Source organism: Poecilia latipinna, unplaced genomic scaffold (genome assembly GCF_001443285.1).
Source record: "Poecilia latipinna isolate Pla-1442-1.1 unplaced genomic scaffold, P_latipinna-1.0 Scaffold307, whole genome shotgun sequence".
Lineage (NCBI taxonomy): Eukaryota > Metazoa > Chordata > Actinopteri > Cyprinodontiformes > Poeciliidae > Poecilia > Poecilia latipinna.
Window position 1 is genome coordinate 325251 of NW_015112923.1, and position 25887 is coordinate 351137.

Here is a 25887-nt window from a genome sequence, read left to right on the forward strand (position 1 = left end):
TGAAACATTGACCTAAAATCAGTTGTTTTTTTTTTGCAAAAATTGTAAGAACCCACATATCTTGAGTTGTCCAAACATTTATGTCAAGATCTTTTTTTTGTTTGTTTTTAAGACTAAAATTGCACGAAAACAATAATCAAATAAAATAATCTTACATTTTCCCATCGTTCTCCCTTTTTTATCCAAGTAAATTAGTTCTTCTAATTCAGCTTTCAGTGTTACCTTAAGTTGGGATCGTGCAGCCTACAGTCAACCACATTTTATGCTTAATGACAAGTTCCTGAAGTTATATCAACACATGTAATACTTGGCAATTTCATGCAACATTGAATTTAAAGATAAAATGGACCAGTGGGTGACAAGGACTCTTTAACTACATTAAGGTGTCAATAAAATGAAGCTTCCTCAGCTTTACAACATGGAATAAAATAAAAGCCATAACATGTACATTGTAATTCCTTGATCAAATTTGACAGCTTAAAACAATATAAAAATGAATAATAAAATGTGAAATGAGACACACTAAGAGTTGTCTGACGTTCTGAAATAGCTCCTTCCCCGCAGTGCGCTGGGCTTCTGATGCACCTCTTTTCTACGAGGTTCTCCTATGAGCCGGAACTTTATCTTCAGAAAAAAGTGGAAAAAAAGACCTCCAGTGTAAATTGGCCTTCATCTTTGAAAGTAAAATCAGAACACTCAAAGTTTTTTTTTGTTTTTTTTACAATTTGAGGTTCTATTTGATGCAGTCGTTTACTTCTTTGGGTTCCACTGCGGCTGTCTGAGCAGAGGGTTTCGAGGCGTGTCGTCTCTGGGTTCAGCCGCCCAGCTGGGCGGAGGCCTCAAAGCCCCACGATGCTGCCGCTGCTGCTCTTCTTCTGCCTCGTCCTCATTTCTTACGTCATCAGCGGAGCCGTTGTTATTGTCAACAGGAGGGTCGAAGTGGCGACGATGAGCTGGGAAGCGGGAGTCGCTGTGGGAGGAGCCAGTCCGGGGTTTGCTGTGTACTTTGCCGAAGCTCTCACCCTGGCTTTCATTGAGAAAGTCAGTGGAGGGAACTTCCTTCAGAGTTCCCAGCCTGTGAAGAGGCATCATGGCTCCGGACGAGGAGCGTTTGGGCTGGCTGAATCGAGAGCGCCGGGTAGGATAGGCTACCTCCGACATGGTTTCATGGTCGTCTGAGAATAGAAGGACGGGAACCATGAAGGAAAAATTATAAAGCAGCAATTAAAAGAACAGACGTTTGTGCTTTCTCTAACATTTTCCTTCCACTTCACAGGCATCTTCTATTTGTTGGTCATATTTTAATACGTTGATATTTACTGTGAGTAGAGCTATTAAATGGGTCTCTACGCTTTTGTCCAAAAACTTTGGTGTCTAATGAAAAAGGACATCTGGGCATGGAAGACAGATAATTTCTAAAAGCAATATTGCTTTTAGATATTATTTTGTTTCTGGTCTTCAAAGTAAAAAGGGGAATTAAAACAAAATAACATGAGCATTTTTGTATTTTATTTAGCAGAAACTGTTTATTCTTTTCCTCCCAGTTTACAGTTTTTCTGTCTCAGATCACATAAAATCTCAATAAAATACATCGATACTTGTTGCTGTGACATCAGAAAATGTGATAAAAGTTATGACTGACTCAATATATTTGCCTAATTAGTTTCCTAGCTCGTGAAAAAAAAAAAAAAGCGTTTGTAAGTGTAGTTTTAGAAACTTACCTGCATAACTCCGCCTCGCAGATGGATATTTTGACCCCAGACTCTGTCCAGTAGGAAGTGAGAAATATTTCTGAGAGTTTGGAATCTGGGAATAAAAATACAAAACAGATAATTAGCGTGCCTGCAAGGGTTTTTGTTTTAACATTTACTGATTTATATCATGATTAGGAATGTGTAGATATTTACAAATGTTGAGACCCCTAAGATTATCTGTTTAAACATCAAGCAAACCACAAAAAAACACACACAAAAAACTGCTGTAATTGAAAAGGATCTTGACAATTATTTAGTTTCAACACTGCTGTAAACAAATGAAATATTCAATTCTCAAATATACGCATGAATTCCCCAATTCATTTAACAAAGTCAATGAAATTCAGATCCACAAAACTCATTTCTGTAAGTGTCGAAATTAGAACCTGGCGAGTAACGATGGATTTTAAGCTTTAGTCACATGACAATAAATAAATAAGTAAATAAATAAATGCCATCACTCACGTAAATTTTCTAATTTCTCTGTATTAACATTAAATTACACCAAATTCAGTTAAGACTTTAATTTTTTTTATGGTTTGGGCTAATAATGGGCTACATGAGAACTAAATTCTGAATTATGTTATAATTATATTATGGATCTTATGATATCTTGCAGCCAAAACAGAAAAAAACAAATAAAGGCAATTTAGGTTAATATATTTAAATAAAACATAAGTATAAATCACTTAAAGTTATCGATTTATATTAGAAAATATTACATGTACTTTACTGTTGGGACTGTTCAAAGTCACCTAAGAAACGATGTGACTTATCCCAGATTGTTTTCAGATTTCATTCATTTGGATTTTTCTTTAGTTGTCCTACAATTTCTACTAATGTTGCAAAAAAAATCCTAGTTCGATGACAAAAGCAAAACATTTTTTTTTTTTTAAGTATGGTAGCATTTGGAAAAATCAGTGAAATCCTGAATTAAAGCTTACTGTTGACTGAAAGCTGCCGGGTCGGAGGCTCCGGCGGATGCTGGCGTGGCGTCTGATCAGGATCTCTCTGGGCTGGTTGTCGTTGGGCAGAGCATATTTACTCGTAAACGCCACCGTCTGAAAACATAAACACAAAGTAAGACGATGTTATTTGCATAGTTGTGGCTTTTATGGAGGGCTTCTTTCACACATTTGATCAAGTTTGGCTTCTGTGGACGTTTGCAGAAGTCAGAAATGCAACTGCACTGCCTACATCGTCTTCTGGAGATAACCAAGGCTCTGATAGATAAGCCATTAAGTGCTCTCTTTCAGGGGAGGCAGCATTCTTTGAAGCTCGGATTACTCAACCAAAACTGACCACACCTGGGGGGAAGTTTCTGTGTTTGAGCTTTGCAACCATAAAATTATTCTCCATGATGCAAAACTACCATTTTTATTTATGTAGATATAAACAACACAGTGCAACAGACAACAAGATGTACTGTCACATATGGGATTATTGAATCAAAATTATTCTTAAAAAGAATAAAAGGATATTAGTTCACAATGGACACTGTTTAAAAAGAACAACGCACAACAAAGAACTGTAAATATTTAAAAATAAAGCTTCCAGCCCAACCAGGAAGCTTGTTTCCCGTTTGTCTGCACATGAAAGTGTTTTAAGGGATGATGTCATTGTCACTGGTGGAAAAGTACTGCCACAGACACACCATCGTTATGCAAAACAAGCCCAGTTTCAGTGCATGGAGTTTTCACATGTCGCTAACATTACTGGAAAAAAAAAAAAAAAAACTCTGATGAAGCTCCATTTACTGGGCCAGACCTGTGTAACAAAAAAAAATAATAATAAAAATGTTTATAGATAGACTTAGAGGATGTTCTGGTTTCCATGTCGACTTTGTGAATTTTATCCCATTTAGTTTCCACAAACACATCAGTGGGACCCGTTACGTCTGAATAAATTAGATTTGCTCTAAAAAGTCTTACAACTCCTTATCTAATAGTTCAAAACACCAAATATATCTTCGTGTGAATTAATACACACAGTACAAACGAGTGTGAAAAATATCACATTCTCACTATTAAGCATGGAAGAGGATGTGATGTTACGGCGGTCTCTCCTCCAGAGTTGAAATGTGGAGAAATTTGAAACAATTCTGGTGGATTATTTAAAGTTGTCACTGGGTCTACCAGTTGAATTTATACCAAAATAAAAGGGAAATGGTTCCCCAGACAAGCAAATGAAAATTATTCCATGGATTGATTCTGACAAATAAATGACCAAATCCTAATAGCAGTGCTGTTTTTATTGTCCATCTTACCCGTTGCCTGATCTTGTACATGTTCTTGGAAAGGAGGTTGTGCATGTTTTTCAGGTCCTGAGCCATGAATGTCTTCTTTGGTTTAGCAGATTCCTTCTTCTCTTGCCTAAATTTTAAAAAAAGAAGAAGATATATTAATTCAGAAATAACGTTTACTAGTTAGGCTCCTGCTGATCTGACCAAACAGTGAGGAAGCTGTGTGGTTTTAGGATCAAGGTTTCATACTCAAGGGAGACGAGGGAAGGAGCAGCAGCACTGATGTCCCCAGAAACCGTGTCCAGGATCTCCATGGCGTTCTGCAGCTCCAGCTTCTTGTACAACGCCACAATGCTGGACTCAGCCCTGCTGTCTCGGATCAGGACCCTACGTAGTACTCGGTTGTTGAACTTCATGAACCTAGGATTGGGATAAGGAATTTTGTTTGCATGAAATAATTTTCTCATCCTAAGATGCATGAACACAGGCTAAATTTCTGTGGTTCTGTATCGATACATAGATGCCCGACCGCTCTATATGTAAGCGTCATGTTCAGAGCATGTTTCGACCGGTTAAAGCTAATCCACTGTTAAGACACCTGAGAGACCAGACTCACAAGGCCCGCTAGTGGAATGTCGACACAGCCGAGAGCAAGAGGAGGAAAGGGGGGGGGACAACCAAAGAAAATGAAGATGAAAAGAGCAGCATATACAAAAATACGGTAACTAATTTTGAGCAGAAGGAAATTGTATATATTTTCTTTGCTGACTGCTGAGACCGAACACGACATTTCCTCACCTCTCCATCAGGAGCACACACTGCTAAACATGGTGTGAAAGACAGTCTTTTAACGGCATTTTATATTGTTGGCATGCAACAAGAAGAGCCCAATCATAAACATGCCAACCTGCTAAACAACAGTTTAAGCAGAATTAGGAGGCCAGAGTTACTCACTTGTCCTTCCAGTAGAAGTGACTCCACTGTCCACAGAGATCCTCTACTCCTGCCATCGTGTGCTCCATGAGCTGAAAGTGACAAAGAGCGTCTCAGCACTTCCTTGTGAACACGCGCACACACGCGCACACACGCGCACACACGCACACACACACACGCACACACACACAGTAGATGATAAGAATAAATGCCTGCGTTATACCCTGCTGTGAATCTCTACATTGATGCTCTCTATGTCGCGGTTGGTCCTCCGTACGTTGATGAACTCAGTCAGGGGTCGGATACTGATGCCCTGCAGAGAGAAACAAAAGAACACTTTTAAAATGTTTCAAATGAGCCTGGCTTTACATGATGATGTCAATTAGAAATTATTAGATTTTTTTATTTGAATTGGAAGGCACAAATATTTGTATTTCAATATAACTCGCGTATTCGCCTCTAACCCAATGAATGCTCGAGCCAGGCATTAACCAGCTTTTTATTTTAGCCAGATAACTTTAAATTGTCAGACTGCTACAATTACTTTACGAAAAGCAGAGCACCAAAACATTCAGCATGATAAGCAGCTTAAATAGTAGTAAATTTAATATGTTTTTATCATGTTGATATGCATAAAAATAATAAAGTAATGTATATTTACTAATATGTCATGTTATTGTGGCAACAAGAGGAATAAAAGCTGATTTTTCTCCCGAATAAATAATGAAAAAGATTCTTGTTTAAAATAGTAATGTGATATTTTAACTCAATGATAATACTGTGAGAATCCAATATCACTCATTAAATCCAAACCTCCCAACATTTCTGGTTAGTTTTAGGGTCACAATGTGCTACTAGTTCATGAAAATATGCCAGAAGTAGCTTCAGTGAAACATTTTCAATAAATTAACCTGGTAGGGGAACCATGAACCCCTAACATTACCGATAAATGGATGTTATAAAGACAAATTACACCAGCAAAATTTATTTAATTATTTTTATTTGTGTCTTTTGTGTTTATTCTTTCACCTACAATCAGTCATTTTATCGTCCTTGCTATGCAGTACTTTAGTGCTGTTTGTTGTAAACTGCTTTATCAACAAAGTTGACACTGACAAAAGCCAAGTCTAAAAGTCTGACCAAGCCATCACAAAGTGTAAAGGTGTTTCTCTGAAAGCTTTCACATAAACACATATTATACATGTTGTTATCATGACTGATCAACTCACTTCCTGACTTCAGCAGATCTGATTATGATTTGCAAAGCTTTGGGTCAGCGTCTAGCAAGCTTCAACCATCCACAGACTTCTATGTGAAACTGAACTGAAACTCTTACCTGGAGAAACACCGTGAAGAGGATGACTGCGATGGTGGCAGTGACGAACAGCTGTTTTCGGCCAATGCTGTCCGGAAGCGTGAAGGCCAGAGCGAAGGAAATGGCGCCCCGCAGTCCTCCGTAGGCCAAACCGAACTGATCTTTCATGTTGAAGGGGATGGTTCGGAAAGGGTTAATGATCTGAGTCAGCACCAAAACACCTGGAGGAGGAGGGGGAAAAAAAAAAAAAGTATTTACTGCAAATGTTAGCAAAAAATAAAACTTAAGTTTTGGCCGTTTGTTCCTCAATGGAAAGTGAATAAATAAATAACTAAGTTGTTTTATTTAAACCTGAAAAGTGAACTTCTAGGCTCAGGTTAGTTCTTGAAATAATAATTTTAGAAATTACAAAATTTTTATGTAAATACAAATTAATATGGCCACTGAAATCTCACTGACAGAAAACCAGAACACCTGAAAAAATGTCCAATCATCTTACAGTATTAACTGAAAGGCATTTTACAGTTTGAAGAGTATTGGGCTAGAGTTATACAAGTGCACATTTCTTATTTTTTGTATTTTAAAATCTCTTTTCTCTTTTACACCTCAGAACAGACCTGTTTAGTTGGACTTGCCTACGGAGCTGGTTCGATTTAAGGCTAGCAATGATCATGTTATAAAACGGTGGTACTGAAATTTATCCATTTCCTTCTAATATTTAATTGTGCTTGTTAGTTAGAAAAGGATTTCTTAAAGTCAAAAAACGTGGAGCAGAAACCTAAACCATAACTTTTAAAGGTTTCTGCACCTTTGTTCATGCGCCTCTTAGTCCAGGTTAGCTCTAGCTAAAAGACACAAACACCGCTCAAAACATTCGAAGTAAATCTTAAAAGTAACACCAATCTCGTAATTTCACCAACAGGTCCACGTTACTAACACCGCGCCTTGCATCCTGCTTACCCAGACCTCTCCATAAAAAGGTAAAGAGCAGCGTGAACAGGATGTAGCCCCAGTTCCACTCATGGTCGGTCGTTATGGTGACGACGCCCAAGAAGAAGAAGATGAGGGTCTCCGAGATAGAGCCAAGCATCTTGACCACGTGCCGGATGGTTGTGCAAGAACGCTGGGAAACGTTCTCCTCGACGTAGTACTTCATGGTGAGGGCACAGCAAACAATGCTGCATCAAACAGTTACAGCTTTTGGAGTCATTGTGGTTAAAGCAGTCGACAGTTCAAATATTTGAATATGCAACACCATTTCAAAGCCACTCACGCCATGATGGAGGAGATGGCAAAGAGCTCGGCCACCAGGTACGCCAGGTAGCTGAACATGAAGATGAAGAGGGGCTCGATTTCTCGGACCCTGGAGGTGAATCTCGTTGTGAAGGCGGCCACAAAACCAAAAAGGACGCCGAAGCCCATCCCCCCAAGGCCGACCACAAAGAACCTCGCCACTCCCAAGAACACATCTTCGGGCTCCACCACCTCCATCTCTGCCACAAAGGAGAACATGTTGTACAACACCTGCAAACAAGCAAACATAGAGGCTCTCAGAGATCAGGGGAATGGTTAGAAACTGTGGTGTCTAATTTTGAAATGTATTCATTTATTTGGTAGGGACAGTGCACATTAAAAGTTTTCTAAAATCCAACAGAAATGGCCAAAAGGCCTTTTTTTGTCTGTGGTTCCTGAACAATGTGCAATTTGTCCAGTTAAAAACAAACAAGACAAAATTAAAATGACTTACACACATTTTGCCAATAAATACAATCAGTACAAACAGCAAATACGAATCCGTGATGTTTGAAAAGGTTGTTGAGATTGTTTCAGTCTCATTCAGCCAAGATTGTTAAGATGACAAATCAGCTCAAGGCAGAGTAATATTTTAACCCTGAGAACTACATATTTTTTTAGGTGGCTTCAAATTTTCATGAAAAGCTTTTCACACAGTAGTAAGCACCTTTCACAAATAAAAAAATAAAACGTTCATGTAGAACTGTGGGCTTGTGTTCCTTAAAAAGGGTCTTTACCATGATCAATAATTGAGAAAGAAATTAATGATCATTAAAATGCTGATATTTCTGACACTGACTCGTCAGGTTGTGCGTAGTAACTACAGTGCTCTCAGTTTTCTGTTTGCATTTGCATACGAATGTCAGTATGTCAAAAGGCGACACTCGAAACAAAACTGCCCCGCTGCTAAATGAGGAGTAAACCCGGTGGCTGTATGTAAATCCTGGGAGAATCTTATAATTGGTGAAAACACTGCTCCTATTTTTAGCTTATAGGCAAAGTGTCAAATGTGTGACCATCCTTACTCCTGGGCTTCCCTAATGACCCAGTGTAACGTTTGTTTTCTGTTTAATCTACTGCATGCTAAACAAAACGGTGACGAACTCAGTGAAAGGAGAACTGGTTTACAGAGCTGGGCTTGGTCAGAGTGTTTGAACATAAAACGAAGGGAACAGGAGTGGTGGTGGTGGAGGGAGGGAGATGAGCTCACTTCGGTCATGTAACAGACGTTATGTGCATGTGTCGACTCCTCCCACGGTACCAAACGTACATGCAACTGTGACCTCAGAAACAGGTTTGGCAGCATCTGAGCAAACAGGCTCTGAATGAGGCTGACATGACACATTTGTTTCGATTCTCAAATATCCTTTTGCTTCGCCCCCCCCCCTGGTTTATCTGTATGGTCATCATGCTTGTGGGCCAGCGTTTCTCCCACGCGCATTATGTTGTCACACATGCACCCTAACTCCAAAAAAGTAAAATTGAGAAAGTGTTATTATGGCGATGAAACCTGAGTTGAACCTTTTGAGTGCAGAAGAACAGAAAAACTTGTTCACTGCACAATGGTAGATGTGTTGTTTCATGTGCTAGAAGGGTTTTAAATGACAGGAGCGGTAAAGCAGTGACAATGATGAGTTAAAACCTTTGAAATAATATAAAGATAAACACATTCCAGTCCAGAAGGACTGGAATGTGTTTATGTGGAGACCAGTGCCGTTTTGCTGCGCATTCATGAAGAAAAATAGCGCTAATTGCATACTGTGTTTTCAAACCAAATAGTGACGCAGAACAATCCCGATATGGGCAGCAGGTCTCAACGTTAACAGGAAGCATCAGAAGCGTTCTCGCTCACCACGGTGACGGCGTCGCTAAAGAGACATTCTCCGAACACCACGATGTAGAGCTGCTCGTTCACAGAAATGTCCTCAAAGACATTGAGGACCGCCACAGGGTCCACGGCTGAGATGATGGCGGCAAACAGCAGGTTCTCCTGGAGGTTGATGTCCTGCACGCCGAACGCCTCGATGTGGCATATGGCGAACAGGGACATGCCGATGCCGATGCTGTTCCAGAGGGTCCCCACCACTGCGAACCACAACACCTGCACAACGGAGGAAGAGCACGGGTCATTAGGTGCAGATGAGTGGAGTGGAGAAATGGGAATGCGGTTTGCTCACCGTGCCCACGTTCTCAAAGAACGACCTGATGGGCAAGAAGTAGCCCGAGTCCAGGACGATAGGGGGAAGCATGTAAAGGAAGAAGACATTGCTGCTGAGAGCAGCCGGAGGCTCCTCGTGGACTGAGTGCATGATGGCACCAACAATCAGACCGATGCTTATGAAAAGGCACGACTCTGGCACCCAGATCGTTATCTTGTGATACACATGAAAACCTGAAAGAAAAGAAAGAGGAAGATGTGACTTTGGTGTAGCACTTCCTGCAACTCAATAAGTTATAAAATCATTTCAAAGTTATTTCAATGATTCGATTAAAACAAAGCCAAACATTATGTAGACTTGTTGCATGAAGAATAACAGGGTTCAAGTGTTTATTTTTGTTCATTTTTGCTATCTTGGCTTACAGCTAATAAAAAGCCCAGGTTAATTTTCTCAACAAATAAAAATATTAAATAATACCAGTTAAGGAAAATTATTTTAAATGCATCTGGGGGAAGACTGATGAATTGACAGCTGAAGCAGACAGTCATGAAAACCCTTTGTAAAAGAGGGTGGTGCTGTGGTGGGGCAGAGTAAAGCACAGCCCATAGGGATGCGGATGTCACAGGTTCAAGTCCCAGCCTGATGACCTTTACTGCATAATGTTTTCAGAAAAATTAAGATCCCAGAGTCTGCAGTACGATTGGAAAGCCACAGAATACAAGTTGCTTGAGGTCTAGTGCATTCTCCACAGTTGGTGATGATTTAATGCTTCATTTTACTTACAGGCTTTATGGAGATGATGAGGGCTCGGCCCCTGCCCACACTGATAAACGTATCAATACCTGCTTTACAAGTGGTACCTTTTTGTAATTGCAATAAACTTGCCAGAAGCTGACCTGACCTAAACTCCATAGAGACTCTGTAAAGTAATGTCAAGAGGAAGATGAGAGAGACTGACACAACAGTGCAGATGAGGTGAAGGCTGCTATTAAATTAATCTGGGCTTCTTTAACATCTCAGCAAACCCACACAAGTATAGAACGTAAAATATACATCAATATACTTTTCAGCAGTTTGATATCTCTGTATTACAAGATATTATTTTGTTCTTGTGCAGTATTCACATTTTCTGGAAAGCAAAATTTTGGGGTTTTCATTATCTATAATCCATAATCCAAAACATACTCAATAACTTTATTTTTAATGAATTGTTATTCAGAGAAGTTTATGTACAACAAGCTTATATTTGACATCTATAAATTTCACATACTCACCTATTTTTGCGAACGAGGCCAGAAGCATCCATAACGTGATCTCAAACGGGATTTGTATTCTGGGATAGTCCATAGTGAACACAGGTAAATTTGAAGGCACATCCTCTGGATAAGCCTGGGGTCCATTATCGGGCTTAGTCGGGGGCAAAATCGTGGCCCCTGCATTTGGTTTATGTGGAGATTCTCCGTTACAGCCATGAGGAAGACTTAAAAATGTGCAGGTAATAAGCACAGCAAGCGCTCGTTTGGTGGAGCTGTAATTCATGGTGCGCAAAGGACGCAGTTCATATAAGCTCCAGTATGAACACCGTGGAGGTTGAAACACAATCACTCCATCGTTAGTCAACAAAATATGTTAAAAATAAAATAAAATAAAAAACGAACATCACTTCTGTTAAAATAAATCACTGAAATTAAATCAAAATTAGAAGTATTCTTCAGGAACAGCGATGAAGAAAAAAATAGAAAGGAGTATGGTGTTGTCTTTTTCTACCTGCGGGACTGAACACCTGTGCTTCACCTGAGTCCATGAGTTCCGATACTGACTGGGTGCGGCCACAAGCCTCGCTCTGATAGGCTGTTACCTGAAGCAGGTAAAAAAAAAAAAATCGTGACACCTTCTGTGTTTCTGCAGGTCTCACAGTAAGCAGTTTCGGTCAGCAGCAACGTTTTTTTCAATTCTCAATAGTGTTTTACAGCCCAAGTGACTGAACTAGATCTACATGACTGATTAAAGGTTATAGATACTGAAATTAGTAGATTTGATCGCTTGAAAATAAAGAAAACTACGAAGTAAAACTTGAACTATATTGTGGCTGAAGTACACTGTTCAAAAAAATAAAGGGAACACTCAAATAACACATCTTAGATCTGAATGAATGAAATATTCTCATTGAATACTTTGTTCTGTACAAAGTTGAATGTGCTGACAACAAAATCACACAAAAATCATCAATGGAAGTCAAATTTATTAACCAATGGAGGCCTGGATTTGGAGCCACACACAAAATTAAAGTGAAATGTTCCCTTTATTTTTTTGAGCAGTATATTTTTCCGTCCATTTACAGCATCGCTTTTTTTGTGTGTATATTTTTTCCAATAATTTACGTAAACAATCTCACGTGATAAATTTACTCATGCTTATGTTATTTATTGGTAATGTTTCCTGAGTTTTTCCATCTGTTTTGTTTGCGTCCCCATCCAGGCACCACATCCAGCCCCAGGTGTGGTCAACCAGTGCGATTATAGCAGACTGTTGTTGTATTTAATCAACTAATACTGTTGTCTCCAATTCTTTGTTAATAACACCAAAATAACTTTCTTTTTTTTATAAGCTTTTATGTCAAATTTTAGTTTTTTTTTTATTTTTATTGATTAAATTTAGCAACAACAATAATTATAAATACCACTGCTACCAGTAAATTTTTATTGAATATCCAAAATAATATTCTTTTGACATCAAATTATTTAAATGTCTCCATACTTTAGAATGCATTTGCTAAAAAGAATAAGACATTTGTCTGATAATCCTTGTTCATCCAAAGATTATCTTCAGTATGACTGCATTATATTTTAACATATTGAAAATATCTATAATTCAAGATTTTGTCAACAAAATAACATTTAATCTAATTCACAATAACCTAAAATGCTTCCTTTCAATTTTTTATTGAAAGGAAGGTATTAACTATCCTTGAAAAAATATCCTTCTTTCCAGGATAGTTAACACCTCAGATTTATACATGTTTCAGGTTTCAGATGTCCTAAAAAATGTTTTTTCTCTAGCACTGAACACTCTGGATATCTGACAATAAAGTAGAAGAAATCAACATTACAACTATAAACAATGACAGTACTCATTTCACCTGTTTAAATCAGAATTACACAATAGATTGCAACAAAAACAGTGATTAAAAACTCTATTTCATCAAGACTATTGTATAACCAATACTCAAATCAATGCCTGAATTTATTTCAATTAAGTAAAAAATATTTTTCCAACATTTAAAGATACTGTGTCACAGATATTCCCCCCTTTTTACTGTTTTAAATCTATAACAACAGGGTTGTATGTGAAAAGTATTATTTTTTAGATTTTTTTTCCATTCATTATTGTTTTAGTAAGAAATATGTCTTCATAGCAACACACTCGAATATGAAAAACAACATCACGTCTTCAAGAATGAACAGTGTGTAAAAACAAATAAACATATTTTATTGTGTTACAAATGAGCGTCAGTGTCCTTTAACAGGTACAACAGCGGCCCCCAGTGGCTGAAGCAAGCCTCGCTTCCATCAAGGATATTACGTCTGGATGTGTCAGAGGGAGTCAGGGCGAGTCTGAACTGCAGGCGTCGTCATTGCAACCAGGATGCGCATCAGCGAGAGGAGAAGCCTTCACCTTTTTCCGACAGGTATGACAGATTTCTGTTCAGAGCGTGTTTTTGACGCGATTTGGCGGTTATGGCTTTGGAGGTTTGTTCTCAGAGAAAGATGATCTCATGACGCGACGGCGTCGCTCGCAGCCTGATCCCAGTGAGACGTGTTTACAGCCATAGCAAGGAGTCCAAACGTCGCTGGTTTGTTTATAAATGTAATGTTACAGATCGGAGTGAATGTTATCCTGCAGCCCAGGGCAGCAGCGCCAGAGGACGGGTGAGCATCAGCGGATGTTGTGACGCAATGTTTGTTATTGTACGTGAGCAAATGTAGACATTAAATATGATGGCTAATGTTGCCATAAAAAAAAAATTACTCCGGAGGATTTTATAGGCTGTTTGAATCCAATCAGCATATTAAACAAACAAAGTAACAGGCTTATAAAACAAAGTGATAATTATTAATATAATTCCCCCCTTCATTTAAAAGCAGAGTTATGTGCTGCCTTGTGAAGCAACGTGTCACGCCATTGCAGGCCTTTCTAACGCTGCTAAGGAATACATCTGAACAGCAAGTTGACTTTATGTTTTCTTTTCTGAAATGAAAGGTATATTTACATTCAGATTCCTACTTTCAAAGATCTTTTAAGGAATAATTTGCGTGTTTTTAATCTATATTTGTCCATCTGATTTTAATTTTAAAAATGCTGGTTTTATTTGATTTTAATTTGTAGCAAGCAATCATGCAACGCAAGCCAAAATCACCCTAATTACACAGATGTGAAGCCTTGCATATTCTTGACTTAAAATAGTCTCCAGAGATTCTCGGTTATCTGGGGAGCGGCTCTTGTAGGTACGTTCTTTACTTTTCTGTTCTCTCCCTGGGCGCAAAATCTTTTGCATCGCCTGCTTGTAGTTTAATTTTAGTGATTAATGAGACACATTTGTGTGGATCGGATTCTCCTGGCCCGCAGATGTTGCACTGGTCAGCACCGAACCGAATCCTTCGGTCAATAAAGTGAAATAAACAGGCTCACACTGTAACAGAGGAAAGGAAGTTTGTCGGTGCCAAAATGAAGAGAAGACAGGGATGATGACGGAGCAGAAGAGACAGGTCCAGAATGATGTGGAGGAGGTCTGGGAGAGAGAGGAGCTGCAGTGAATCTGCTGCTGACAGCATCTGCAGGAGGCCCAGCTGTGCACAGGCAGCCCAACAAACTGGGTCACTTTTGTCTCCAGACCATCCCGGAGGACCAAAGACCACCTAGAGCTGTGCCTTGCTTTTACTGATGCAGTTCTGCTCAGAACTTACCCTCATCGTGAATGCAATTGACTTTTGGCTTTTGTTGATATATTTTTTGCAGGGTAGAATGATTTACTGCATATGACGTCAACGATACGGTTCAAAAAACATATCACGATATAAGCCAGGGGCGTCAAACTCATTTTCATTTTGGGCTGTATCAAAAATCTGAATGTTCTTAAAGGGCCGGTTGTGCCAGAATCTAATGCTAAAACCCATTAAACTGTTGAAATACCTGTAAACAGCTGCTTGTTTCAGCATTCAATAAGTGTTTGCTAAAAATGAAATACATTGATCAGTCCATCCAGAATTTTGTGATTGTTTTTGTAGTTTTTTGCAATCAAAATCACAGATTTTGTGGTGCTGATTTAGAAATATTTGAAGGGAATTTTTACAATAGTTGTGCTAATGTATGATACTAAATGTGACTTTTTGTTTTATCGAAGTATGGATCACTTGGCATCAAGTAAAGCTGAGGCAGCAGTCACTTAAACCCAATGATTTTGGCCAAGTTTGAGAAACATTTGCAGTAAAATCAGAAACAAATGTGGGGATCGGTTGATTTCATGTGAATTTTGCAGACTTGTGAAAAACTGGAGGGACTTATCGATGTAATTTGGAGTCTAGAAGGCCACATAAAAAGCTACGGCGAACCAGATTTGGCCCCCGAGCCTTGAGTTTGACACATGTGATATAAATGTTTCATTACAGTTGGTATCAATAACTGTTGACTAGCTTTTTGTTTTAAATATCTGAAATACTGCCAAACTATGGCAGCCGTTACTTCTTTTTTTTAAAGCNGTCCATTTACAGCATCACTTTTTTTGTGTGTATATTTTTTCCCAATAATTTACGTAAACAATCTCACGTGATAAATTTACTCATGCTTATGTTATTTATTGGTAATGTTTCCTGAGTTTTTCCATCTGTTTTGTTTGCGTCCCCATCCAGGCACCACATCCAGCCCCAGGTGTGGTCAACCAGTGCGATTATAGCAGACTGTTGTTGTATTTAATCAACTAATACTGTTGTCTCCAATTCTTTGTTAATAACACCAAAATAACTTTCTTTTTTTTATAAGCTTTTATGTCAAATTTTAGTTTTTTTTTTATTTTTATTGATTAAATTTAGCAACAACAATAATTATAAATACCACTGCTACCAGTAAATTTTTATTGAATATCCAAAATAATATTCTTTTGACATCAAATTATTTAAATGTCTCCATACTTTAGAATGCATTTGCTAAAAAGAATAAGACATTTGTCTGATAATCCTTGTTCATCCAAAGATTATCTTCAGTATGACTGCATTATATTTTAACATATTGAAAATATCTATAATTCAAGATTTTGTCAACAAAATAACATTTAATCTAATTCACAATAACCTAAAATGCTTCCTTTCAATTTTTTATTGAAAGGAAGGTATTAACTATCCTTGAAAAAATATCCTTCTTTCCAGGATAGTTAACACCTCAGATTTATACATGTTTCAGGTTTCAGATGTCCTAAAAAATGTTTTTTCTCTAGCACTGAACACTCTGGATATCTGACAATAAAGTAGAAGAAATCAACATTACAACTATAAACAATGACAGTACTCATTTCACCTGTTTAAATCAGAATTACACAATAGATTGCAACAAAAACAGTGATTAAAAACTCTATTTCATCAAGACTATTGTATAACCAATACTCAAATCAATGCCTGAATTTATTTCAATTAAGTAAAAAATATTTTTCCAACATTTAAAGATACTGTGTCACAGATATTCCCCCCTTTTTACTGTTTTAAATCTATAACAACAGGGTTGTATGTGAAAAGTATTATTTTTTAGATTTTTTTTCCATTCATTATTGTTTTAGTAAGAAATATGTCTTCATAGCAACACACTCGAATATGAAAAACAACATCACGTCTTCAAGAATGAACAGTGTGTAAAAACAAATAAACATATTTTATTGTGTTACAAATGAGCGTCAGTGTCCTTTAACAGGTACAACAGCGGCCCCCAGTGGCTGAAGCAAGCCTCGCTTCCATCAAGGATATTACGTCTGGATGTGTCAGAGGGAGTCAGGGCGAGTCTGAACTGCAGGCGTCGTCATTGCAACCAGGATGCGCATCAGCGAGAGGAGAAGCCTTCACCTTTTTCCGACAGGTATGACAGATTTCTGTTCAGAGCGTGTTTTTGACGCGATTTGGCGGTTATGGCTTTGGAGGTTTGTTCTCAGAGAAAGATGATCTCATGACGCGACGGCGTCGCTCGCAGCCTGATCCCAGTGAGACGTGTTTACAGCCATAGCAAGGAGTCCAAACGTCGCTGGTTTGTTTATAAATGTAATGTTACAGATCGGAGTGAATGTTATCCTGCAGCCCAGGGCAGCAGCGCCAGAGGACGGGTGAGCATCAGCGGATGTTGTGACGCAATGTTTGTTATTGTACGTGAGCAAATGTAGACATTAAATATGATGGCTAATGTTGCCATAAAAAAAAAATTACTCCGGAGGATTTTATAGGCTGTTTGAATCCAATCAGCATATTAAACAAACAAAGTAACAGGCTTATAAAACAAAGTGATAATTATTAATATAATTCCCCCCTTCATTTAAAAGCAGAGTTATGTGCTGCCTTGTGAAGCAACGTGTCACGCCATTGCAGGCCTTTCTAACGCTGCTAAGGAATACATCTGAACAGCAAGTTGACTTTATGTTTTCTTTTCTGAAATGAAAGGTATATTTACATTCAGATTCCTACTTTCAAAGATCTTTTAAGGAATAATTTGCGTGTTTTTAATCTATATTTGTCCATCTGATTTTAATTTTAAAAATGCTGGTTTTATTTGATTTTAATTTGTAGCAAGCAATCATGCAACGCAAGCCAAAATCACCCTAATTACACAGATGTGAAGCCTTGCATATTCTTGACTTAAAATAGTCTCCAGAGATTCTCGGTTATCTGGGGAGCGGCTCTTGTAGGTACGTTCTTTACTTTTCTGTTCTCTCCCTGGGCGCAAAATCTTTTGCATCGCCTGCTTGTAGTTTAATTTTAGTGATTAATGAGACACATTTGTGTGGATCGGATTCTCCTGGCCCGCAGATGTTGCACTGGTCAGCACCGAACCGAATCCTTCGGTCAATAAAGTGAAATAAACAGGCTCACACTGTAACAGAGGAAAGGAAGTTTGTCGGTGCCAAAATGAAGAGAAGACAGGGATGATGACGGAGCAGAAGAGACAGGTCCAGAATGATGTGGAGGAGGTCTGGGAGAGAGAGGAGCTGCAGTGAATCTGCTGCTGACAGCATCTGCAGGAGGCCCAGCTGTGCACAGGCAGCCCAACAAACTGGGTCACTTTTGTCTCCAGACCATCCCGGAGGACCAAAGACCACCTAGAGCTGTGCCTTGCTTTTACTGATGCAGTTCTGCTCAGAACTTACCCTCATCGTGAATGCAATTGACTTTTGGCTTTTGTTGATATATTTTTTGCAGGGTAGAATGATTTACTGCATATGACGTCAACGATACGGTTCAAAAAACATATCACGATATAAGCCAGGGGCGTCAAACTCATTTTCATTTTGGGCTGTATCAAAAATCTGAATGTTCTTAAAGGGCCGGTTGTGCCAGAATCTAATGCTAAAACCCATTAAACTGTTGAAATACCTGTAAACAGCTGCTTGTTTCAGCATTCAATAAGTGTTTGCTAAAAATGAAATACATTGATCAGTCCATCCAGAATTTTGTGATTGTTTTTGTAGTTTTTTGCAATCAAAATCACAGATTTTGTGGTGCTGATTTAGAAATATTTGAAGGGAATTTTTACAATAGTTGTGCTAATGTATGATACTAAATGTGACTTTTTGTTTTATCGAAGTATGGATCACTTGGCATCAAGTAAAGCTGAGGCAGCAGTCACTTAAACCCAATGATTTTGGCCAAGTTTGAGAAACATTTGCAGTAAAATCAGAAACAAATGTGGGGATCGGTTGATTTCATGTGAATTTTGCAGACTTGTGAAAAACTGGAGGGACTTATCGATGTAATTTGGAGTCTAGAAGGCCACATAAAAAGCTACGGCGAACCAGATTTGGCCCCCGAGCCTTGAGTTTGACACATGTGATATAAATGTTTCATTACAGTTGGTATCAATAACTGTTGACTAGCTTTTTGTTTTAAATATCTGAAATACTGCCAAACTATGGCAGCCGTTACTTCTTTTTTTTAAAGCAGTTATGAGGAAACCTTCAACTGCTGCTGTGTAAGTTACTGAATAGGCTGTTGCTAGGCAATCAAAGAGTAAGTGAGCTACTCTATGCCACCATCCAAGCTTAACTGGCTTTGGGAGGTTGAGCAGCTGAAGACTTTCCTCTGCCTACATCCTCCAGAAGGCTTTGCACTTCTGTATTGGAGTTCAGAGAAATGATTGGAAATTCAGTCAGAGGAATTACAGAGGTGTATAAATACACTCCATAATTATATGTTCTTATTGGTTTATTGTGGAGTCCTACAACAACAGTTTTTTAAAGTTTGTAGTTTGACTATTGTGCCATATAACAATTTAAATTATTGACCTAATTCTTCAAGAAATACAGACAGCTGTTAGGCACTGTCCAACATTTTTCTGTTAGTTTTTTTTTTTTTAATCTGAGCTATTCTGGAATCTTTAAGTTAGTCAATTTAAGTTTATTATTATCCAGTTGAAAAACAAAACTGTGTCCAGAACGATCGCTCTCAGATGAACGTAAATTATCAAAAGCATCTGCTGAGCCTCAAGTTAGAAGCAACGGTGTAGCTGTCCAATGAGCCCCAGCTCAAAAATCAACACTTTTAGTCATGAGTAACAGTTTTATCTTCCTACACAGATGGGCCAAAGCCTTACGAAGAAGGATTTTGTGGTCAGCATTTTTGACAGCATAAAATTTGGTTTAGACCAGTTCAAGATCAAACCCACCCGTGGTGGTGGTAGCATGATGCTGAGGGCCTTTCTCATTTCCAGGGATACTGGTACATTGCACAGAATTGGGTGGAATAATGAATATTTCTAAATCAACTAGCAAAATTATTCCTACTCTGGACAGATAGATCTAAGATTATTTTCCTTAAACCGATAAGTTTGCTTCTGACTGGAAATGTTACAGGCATCTCTCAAAAAAATAAGAAAACAATGTAAAATATGATCAATTTCTCGATAATCAAAATGAATGAAAGTGAAAAACTCAAACTCTGTGAAGGGATCCACTGATGACTATGAGACAAGTGAAAGGGTGATTATCCTTCCCTGTGGCTTTACATTAGTTCAAGCGTTTGCTTCCAATAGAGATCCCCACAGCGCCCAAGGCAGTGAAGACTACAGCTTGTTAAAAGACGTCTCCCACTGACAAAGACTCCCACACAGCCTAATGAGCCACAGCATCCGCAGTGTAATTCTCATCTGCTTCGGTCTCGCATGTCAGTGCCAAATCAGAAACCAAACTGGCAACGAGCGTCGCACTCGCTGGGTGGACGGCTGGTGTGGCTTTGGGTGAAGAGCACTCGGCGCATCGCTTGTGTGTCGTTGAGAGAAACGCTGTTTTCATCTGCACGTGCTGCGTGACGTCAGAACAGATTCGAGACTAAAAATAGATCCCCACTGCCGGGGTCTTTAAGCTTGAACGCACAGCATCGAACAGACAATCAGAAACGGGTCTGAGCAGACTTGTGGCAGACGCACAAGTGCTTTAATCCTGGTTTGCGTGTATCACAGCTGAGAGGGAGGAGGAAGTCTTTATCACACTGAGCAAAGGTGGCTGGGTATTTGAAGGGTGGACACAAATACCAGAGAGGGGATGCTAACTGAGTGTGACGTGCCACAGGAAATGTAAACATTTACCTGTCAGCTCAAATAGAAGCAGCCCATGTTAGTCATCACACCACCGGCTCTGTCCTTTTCAACGGTTCGCAGTTTCTTTGAGATTGCCCTTTTAAAGGTACACAGAGATCTTTGAATGGCTGCCGATGCGGGGAGTGTTTTGTGCCTCTGCTTCTTGACCTCAGTGCACCATTTGAAACTGTGGGCCACAGAAACAAACTCTATTGCAGAGATGAGAGTTACAAAAAAAATAAAAATAAACGATTTTGAAGATCTGTACCAGTCAAAGCCACATTCATTATTCTTATTTGTCCAGAGAGCAAACACTGTAAAGAAACATTTGGATGAGTTGGATCATTTTTGTTTGACCCAAATGAATCAGGGTTATATTGGATGGTTTCCACCCTAATTAAAGGTCCATGTAAATGAAAGAAGGTTCTATGTATAAATGAGTTGCTATTATTATGTTAAAAAAATAATGTGTGGTTCCACAAGGTGTAATACTTGATCCACTGCTGCCTTAATGTTATTTTCCCTAGCAGATTCTGTTAAGATTATTCTTAATATTAATCTTTCAAGTGAAGTAAAGTCGAGTTTATTTCAGTTGTTTTTCAGCAATAGTGAAAACACCTGATGAGACTGATGAGTTTTTTAGTACTTGAATCAGATGCAGAGGCAGACAAAAAGAGAGCAGGAAGAGGAGCTTAAATGCTGCATCTTTCCTTCCATGATTTAATGGTTGAGTTTGCAGAATTTTATAATTTTCGCTACATTTGTTTTTTTTTTTTCTATTGGACACAGCATTGGTACTGGATTTAATGTGTAAGTGCAGATTATCGGTCTGATTTTCTGAATATTCTCTTCAAAAATGTTGGTAAATGTATTGCTGGTTGTGGCTGAGTGGAGTTCAGATGTTTCAGTCACAGGAGGATTTGTCAACCGTGGCAAACAGATTGACAAGCAGTGTTGATGTTTCTGTTGCTGATTCCTTTTCATGCTTTACTCTTAAGTTGTATCTGCACAATGTCTCTTTATTCTGTCTCTGTGAACCTGGAATCCAGCCTTCCTCCTTTTTCTCTCAGCTCTTGAACTCTGTTTCTCTTCACGTCTTAACGATGGAGCGTTTCTCCATGGACATTTCTTTCTACCAGAAGTTGAATCAACGTTGTCTCAAATTTTACAAGGAAATTTTCTGTCAACTCAACTTTTAATAACATCTAAAACAACTATTCATGTAAAAAAATATTCAATTCCACCTCTCTATACCACTCCAGTTTGAAAGGTCAGAAATATTGACCCAAGACTTCACCGGTGAAGAGCTAGAAGGTTGATAATTTTAATCTAAACTTCAGCAAATGGGAAACAATAAGTACAGCCCCATCTGAAATATGTTCACATTATTGGCCTCTTTATATACATCTAGCAATCCTGTTTCTATCTTTGTCGTAATTTTATCAACCAAATGTAGAACTTTAATGTAAATCTTTCAGTAGAACTGAGAAAATAGTTGTTGTGTTTTTGTCTTAGGCTGAAAACTAATCGGTTTTGTCAGACATTAATCTTTAGATTTATCTTCTATACATGTTCTTATTGTTTGCCCTTATATAATCCCCCATATCTTTAAGTGTTGTTTTGTAATTTAGACTTTTACGATCCTTTCATATCTCATCTTGTGACCACGTCTATGAAAACTGTTTCATAAATAAATGGTCCATTCATTTATTTACGCAGTTTTTATGCTTAATTGTTCTGTGCAGTAATTTAATCAACACATTTCTCTTATAATAAAGTTCATGAGAGATTTTATACTTGGATTTATTTTTATTGAATGACAGTTTGTCGTTCAGACTTTCTTTTAATCACATCAGAAGGTTATCAGGCAACGTGGATTTCAAGTGAAATGTGTTATATTTATAATGTTAGGTTTCCTGAGAACAAGGAAACCTAACACCTGACTAGACAAAAAAAGAAACTAGAGAAGCAAAATCGAAAAAGGAAACTGCATGTTCATGGTTAAAACAGAAATAGAGTTGATCTGTCAACATGGACAGATAAACCCTAGTTGACAGACAATTTTTTTTTTTTTTTGTCAATTTGTACCAGGTTTCTACTCCTTTTTTCACTCTGACAACATGCTAACACTAACACACCCTGTAAGTCCAGCATAATTGAGAAATTTGTACTTTATCGTTTTGGTCACCTCTGCACCTGCTGTGCTTGAGGCTGAAACCAAAACTACTCAAAAATAAAGAAATACATTGAGCAGTCTGAGGATAAAACACTCCTCAAAACTGTAAGAGCAGATTCTCTCAGCATGATGGAGCCGATTGTATTTCTAAATCAAGAACGTTTTCACTTGGAAAACACACACACACACACACACACACGCACACACACACACACACACACACACACTGGAACATTTCATCAGCTTCACTGATGGACATTGAAAAGTTATGGATATAGTGCCAAATATACTACATTCCATTGTTCTTTTGTGTAGTTTATACATAATTACAGTAATTATGTTTAATGTTTCGAAAGATTAAAATATGCAGATTGACATTTTTTTGCAATCTTTTTAGGGCAACATTTTCACAGTTTCAAACGAGACTTAATTTCATTGTAAATGGGAACGCAAACATTCAGACACTGGCTGAACATGACCAAACAGAGCAACCATTTGTGAAGACAGATTAACTGCAAACAAAACATCAACATTTAGCATAAGACTAAAAAATGAGGAATGTTAAACATTTTATCCTTTTTCAACTACAACACTCCTTTATTTATTTTCATATTTTTAACAAAGTAGATTGGTTCAGTAAGAAAATAATTTGCTAAACTGAAGGCTGCTTGCTTTGGTAGTGGCCAAATGTGATAAAAAGTAACTCAGAGCCAACTCTGCTGTTATGGCCCACTTGGCACAGCGTTAGCTTCCTGCTCCCAATGAGCAACCTTATGTGCCGCAGCCTTTCTTTCATCGGCTGCAGTTTTCAGCATACGTTACTGAAAGCTGGGTTGTTATTTGGGATGTCGACTCTGGTCTTTGCGTGAATGATAACTCATAAAGAACATGAACTATTTGATTTTGGAATCTTAATAATAGTAAAGATGATTTGAGTCCTTTTGTTTTATTTCAACTTCTGTGTTTTTCAGTTGCATTCAAAGCTTTCCAGATGCTGAGCTTTAGTGGTATAGATCCCTCTCTGTGTTCATTTTTTTGAACTGTATCATGGTGTGTAATGGTGTGGAAAACAAGACGCATTCTTGAATAACTCAGTGGGTTCATTTAACGTAGCACATCAAGTACAACTAACTAAAGAGCTGCCTTCTATGTCTACTATTGGCCAATAGAGCCTAGGAACCAACGTCACTTCGTCGGACGTTGTGGGGTGTTTAGGTGCAGTCGCTCGGTGCCATCTTTGCAGGCTACATGGTCTGTAGCCTGCAAAGATGGCACCGAGCGATGATGTTGCCTCATCTCTTTCTCTTCCTACCGTTTTCATTTATCCTTGTCAGCGGCTCCACTTAATGGCGTGGAGTAGTATTACACAACACAAGACGGTGCGAACTGAGACTAGAAATCCTGACCAGCAGCCATTTTAGCTGATTTAATGTGGTAAGGCGTCAGAACTGATGTTCAGTCTATATGGAGACTTAAACAGAGCAGTTCCTGGCCGTCATCTCAGCAGCAACTCAAAACTTAATTCCAAACAATTGATAAATGTCTAAGGTTTTCTTCTCACTAGCAAAACTGAGTTTTTAAAAGTGCCATAAAAACTATTTGCCCCCTTGTGGATTTCTATTGGTTTTTTTTTCCTTTTTTTTTTTTGTTTTTTTGCCACTCTGTAATGTTTCAGATCATCTAATTTTATTATCTGAAAAAGATCATCTGACTAAAGCAGTTGTTAAATGAGGATCTCATTTATTCAGGGGGGGAAAAAAGCTATGGGAAAGCTTTATTAGCTCCTAAATGTTATTGACTCGCCACTCTTGGCAGCTGCAACAGACATTAAGCGTCTTTTACATCCCCGTTTAGGAATTGTTTTCCCACCGGTCTTTGCAGAATCATTTTCTTTAAATCACATCAGAAGGTTTATCAGGCAATGTGGATTTGACAAAGCCACTCCTCAGCCTTACTGCTCTCTTGGACTAGCTTTACTATGAGAATTATGTCTCTTACAGTGGTTTTCTTGACTGGACAGATAGATTGAAAGATGATTATATTTCCCATATTTTGCAGGTTAGATCTATTTTTTTCTTAAGAAATTACATTGCTGTTCTGGTATTTACTCTTCATTGTTTGATAATCTGAAGTATTCAAAATGCAATAAAAGAATTTTTAAAAAACCCAGAAGGAATCATTACTCTACATTCATAGGGGGCAGATGTGGATTCAGCCCGCTGCAGTGTGTGCAGAGTTTCATAGCCTGCAGCTGGGCGAAAGTCTCACTTTTCACAGCGAGATTCATCTCGCTGCATATGTTATCACCCTCGAAACCCAAGACTTAATTTAGTTCAACTTGGAAACAGGAATCGTGCCGATTACGACACAGTTGGATTTGATGGTGTGGTTTTGTTGCACTCCTAATGACACAAATCAACAGCAGGAGTTATTTTTGTTCCTCAGCTGAATGTTCTTGTAAAAACAAAACAGTGTTCGCTCTAATTCGATTTTCTCTTTGTCTTCCAGATTTATCACAATCAAGCGCCTGAAAATAAAAGGGAGAGCAACAAAGAAACGGCAGCTGTGCACAACCTGACAGGCCAGTTTTAATCTCTGCTCTTCAAGCTCTTTCCGCTGAAACCCATCGTTTGCCCGGACGCCAGCCCACCATGTCTGGGAAGGAGCGCAGCCCCCGCCACCGGCCGTGGTCGGTCTACCGGGCCAACACCTTTGATCTCTCGGCGGAGATGATGGGGCTAGCGCTCTCAGGTAGCTAAGTAACTGGTGCCATGGCAACCAGCATTAGAAATGAGATTTATCTCATGTTTGTTTTATTTGTCTACTTCACAGGCAGCAGTCAAGATCCAGATGAACCGGTTCTGGAGTTCAGTGTGGGTATGTTCAGAAAAATCTGACTTCAGCATTTAAAAGATTTAGTGCAAAGAACAAGAAAAATATTAAAGCTGCAAGGAGCTTCGAATGGCCCTCGCAGCTCAGCGCCGCTCCAGCCTATTTGCCACCGCGGGGGTTCCAGCACCGTCTCCCACCAGCCACCGCTGATGTTCTCCAGCGGCTCCCATGCCCATCCGCCAGAAGATAGGCATCGATGCGTTTGGTGGCCCTCCCTGTCAACTCACAAAAAATCTGGTGCAGATTAGACGAGGTAGCAAGGAGATATAGCTGGACTCAAAATTGTGGGATCTAGAGCCAATCGTATA

At 38.7% G+C, this 25887-nt stretch overlaps 2 protein-coding genes across 4 annotated transcripts in view; one reads left to right on the forward strand and one right to left on the reverse strand.

Annotated features, from left to right (window-relative positions):
• Positions 1-25: 25 nt before the first annotated feature.
• On the reverse strand, positions 26-11520 carry slc9a2 (solute carrier family 9 member 2). The gene is made up of 13 exons (XM_015034631.1): positions 10971-11520; positions 9715-9929; positions 9390-9638; positions 7518-7768; positions 7205-7422; positions 6266-6465; positions 5153-5242; positions 4951-5021; positions 4246-4416; positions 4021-4126; positions 2699-2815; positions 1722-1806; positions 26-1175 (listed from the first exon to the last, which is right to left on the reverse strand). Exons 1-13 carry the CDS (start codon positions 11233-11235, stop codon positions 751-753), a joined length of 2463 nt encoding a protein of 820 aa, XP_014890117.1. The 5' UTR covers positions 11236-11520; the 3' UTR covers positions 26-750.
• Positions 11521-13280: 1760 nt separating this feature from the next.
• Positions 13281-25887, forward strand: part of inpp4aa (inositol polyphosphate-4-phosphatase type I Aa) — a 28900-nt gene continuing 16293 nt past the window's right edge. For 2 of the 3 annotated variants that reach the window (XM_015034632.1, XM_015034634.1), the window contains exons 1-3: positions 16704-16812; positions 25196-25438; positions 25520-25564. In XM_015034632.1, coding sequence (XP_014890118.1) covers positions 25339-25438; positions 25520-25564 — 145 coding nt within the window. In that variant the 5' untranslated portion in view covers positions 16704-16812; positions 25196-25338. Of the gene's footprint in view, positions 13385-16703; positions 16813-25195; positions 25439-25519; positions 25565-25887 lie in introns of those variants that run through there. The other variant, XM_015034633.1, reaches the window with a different exon arrangement.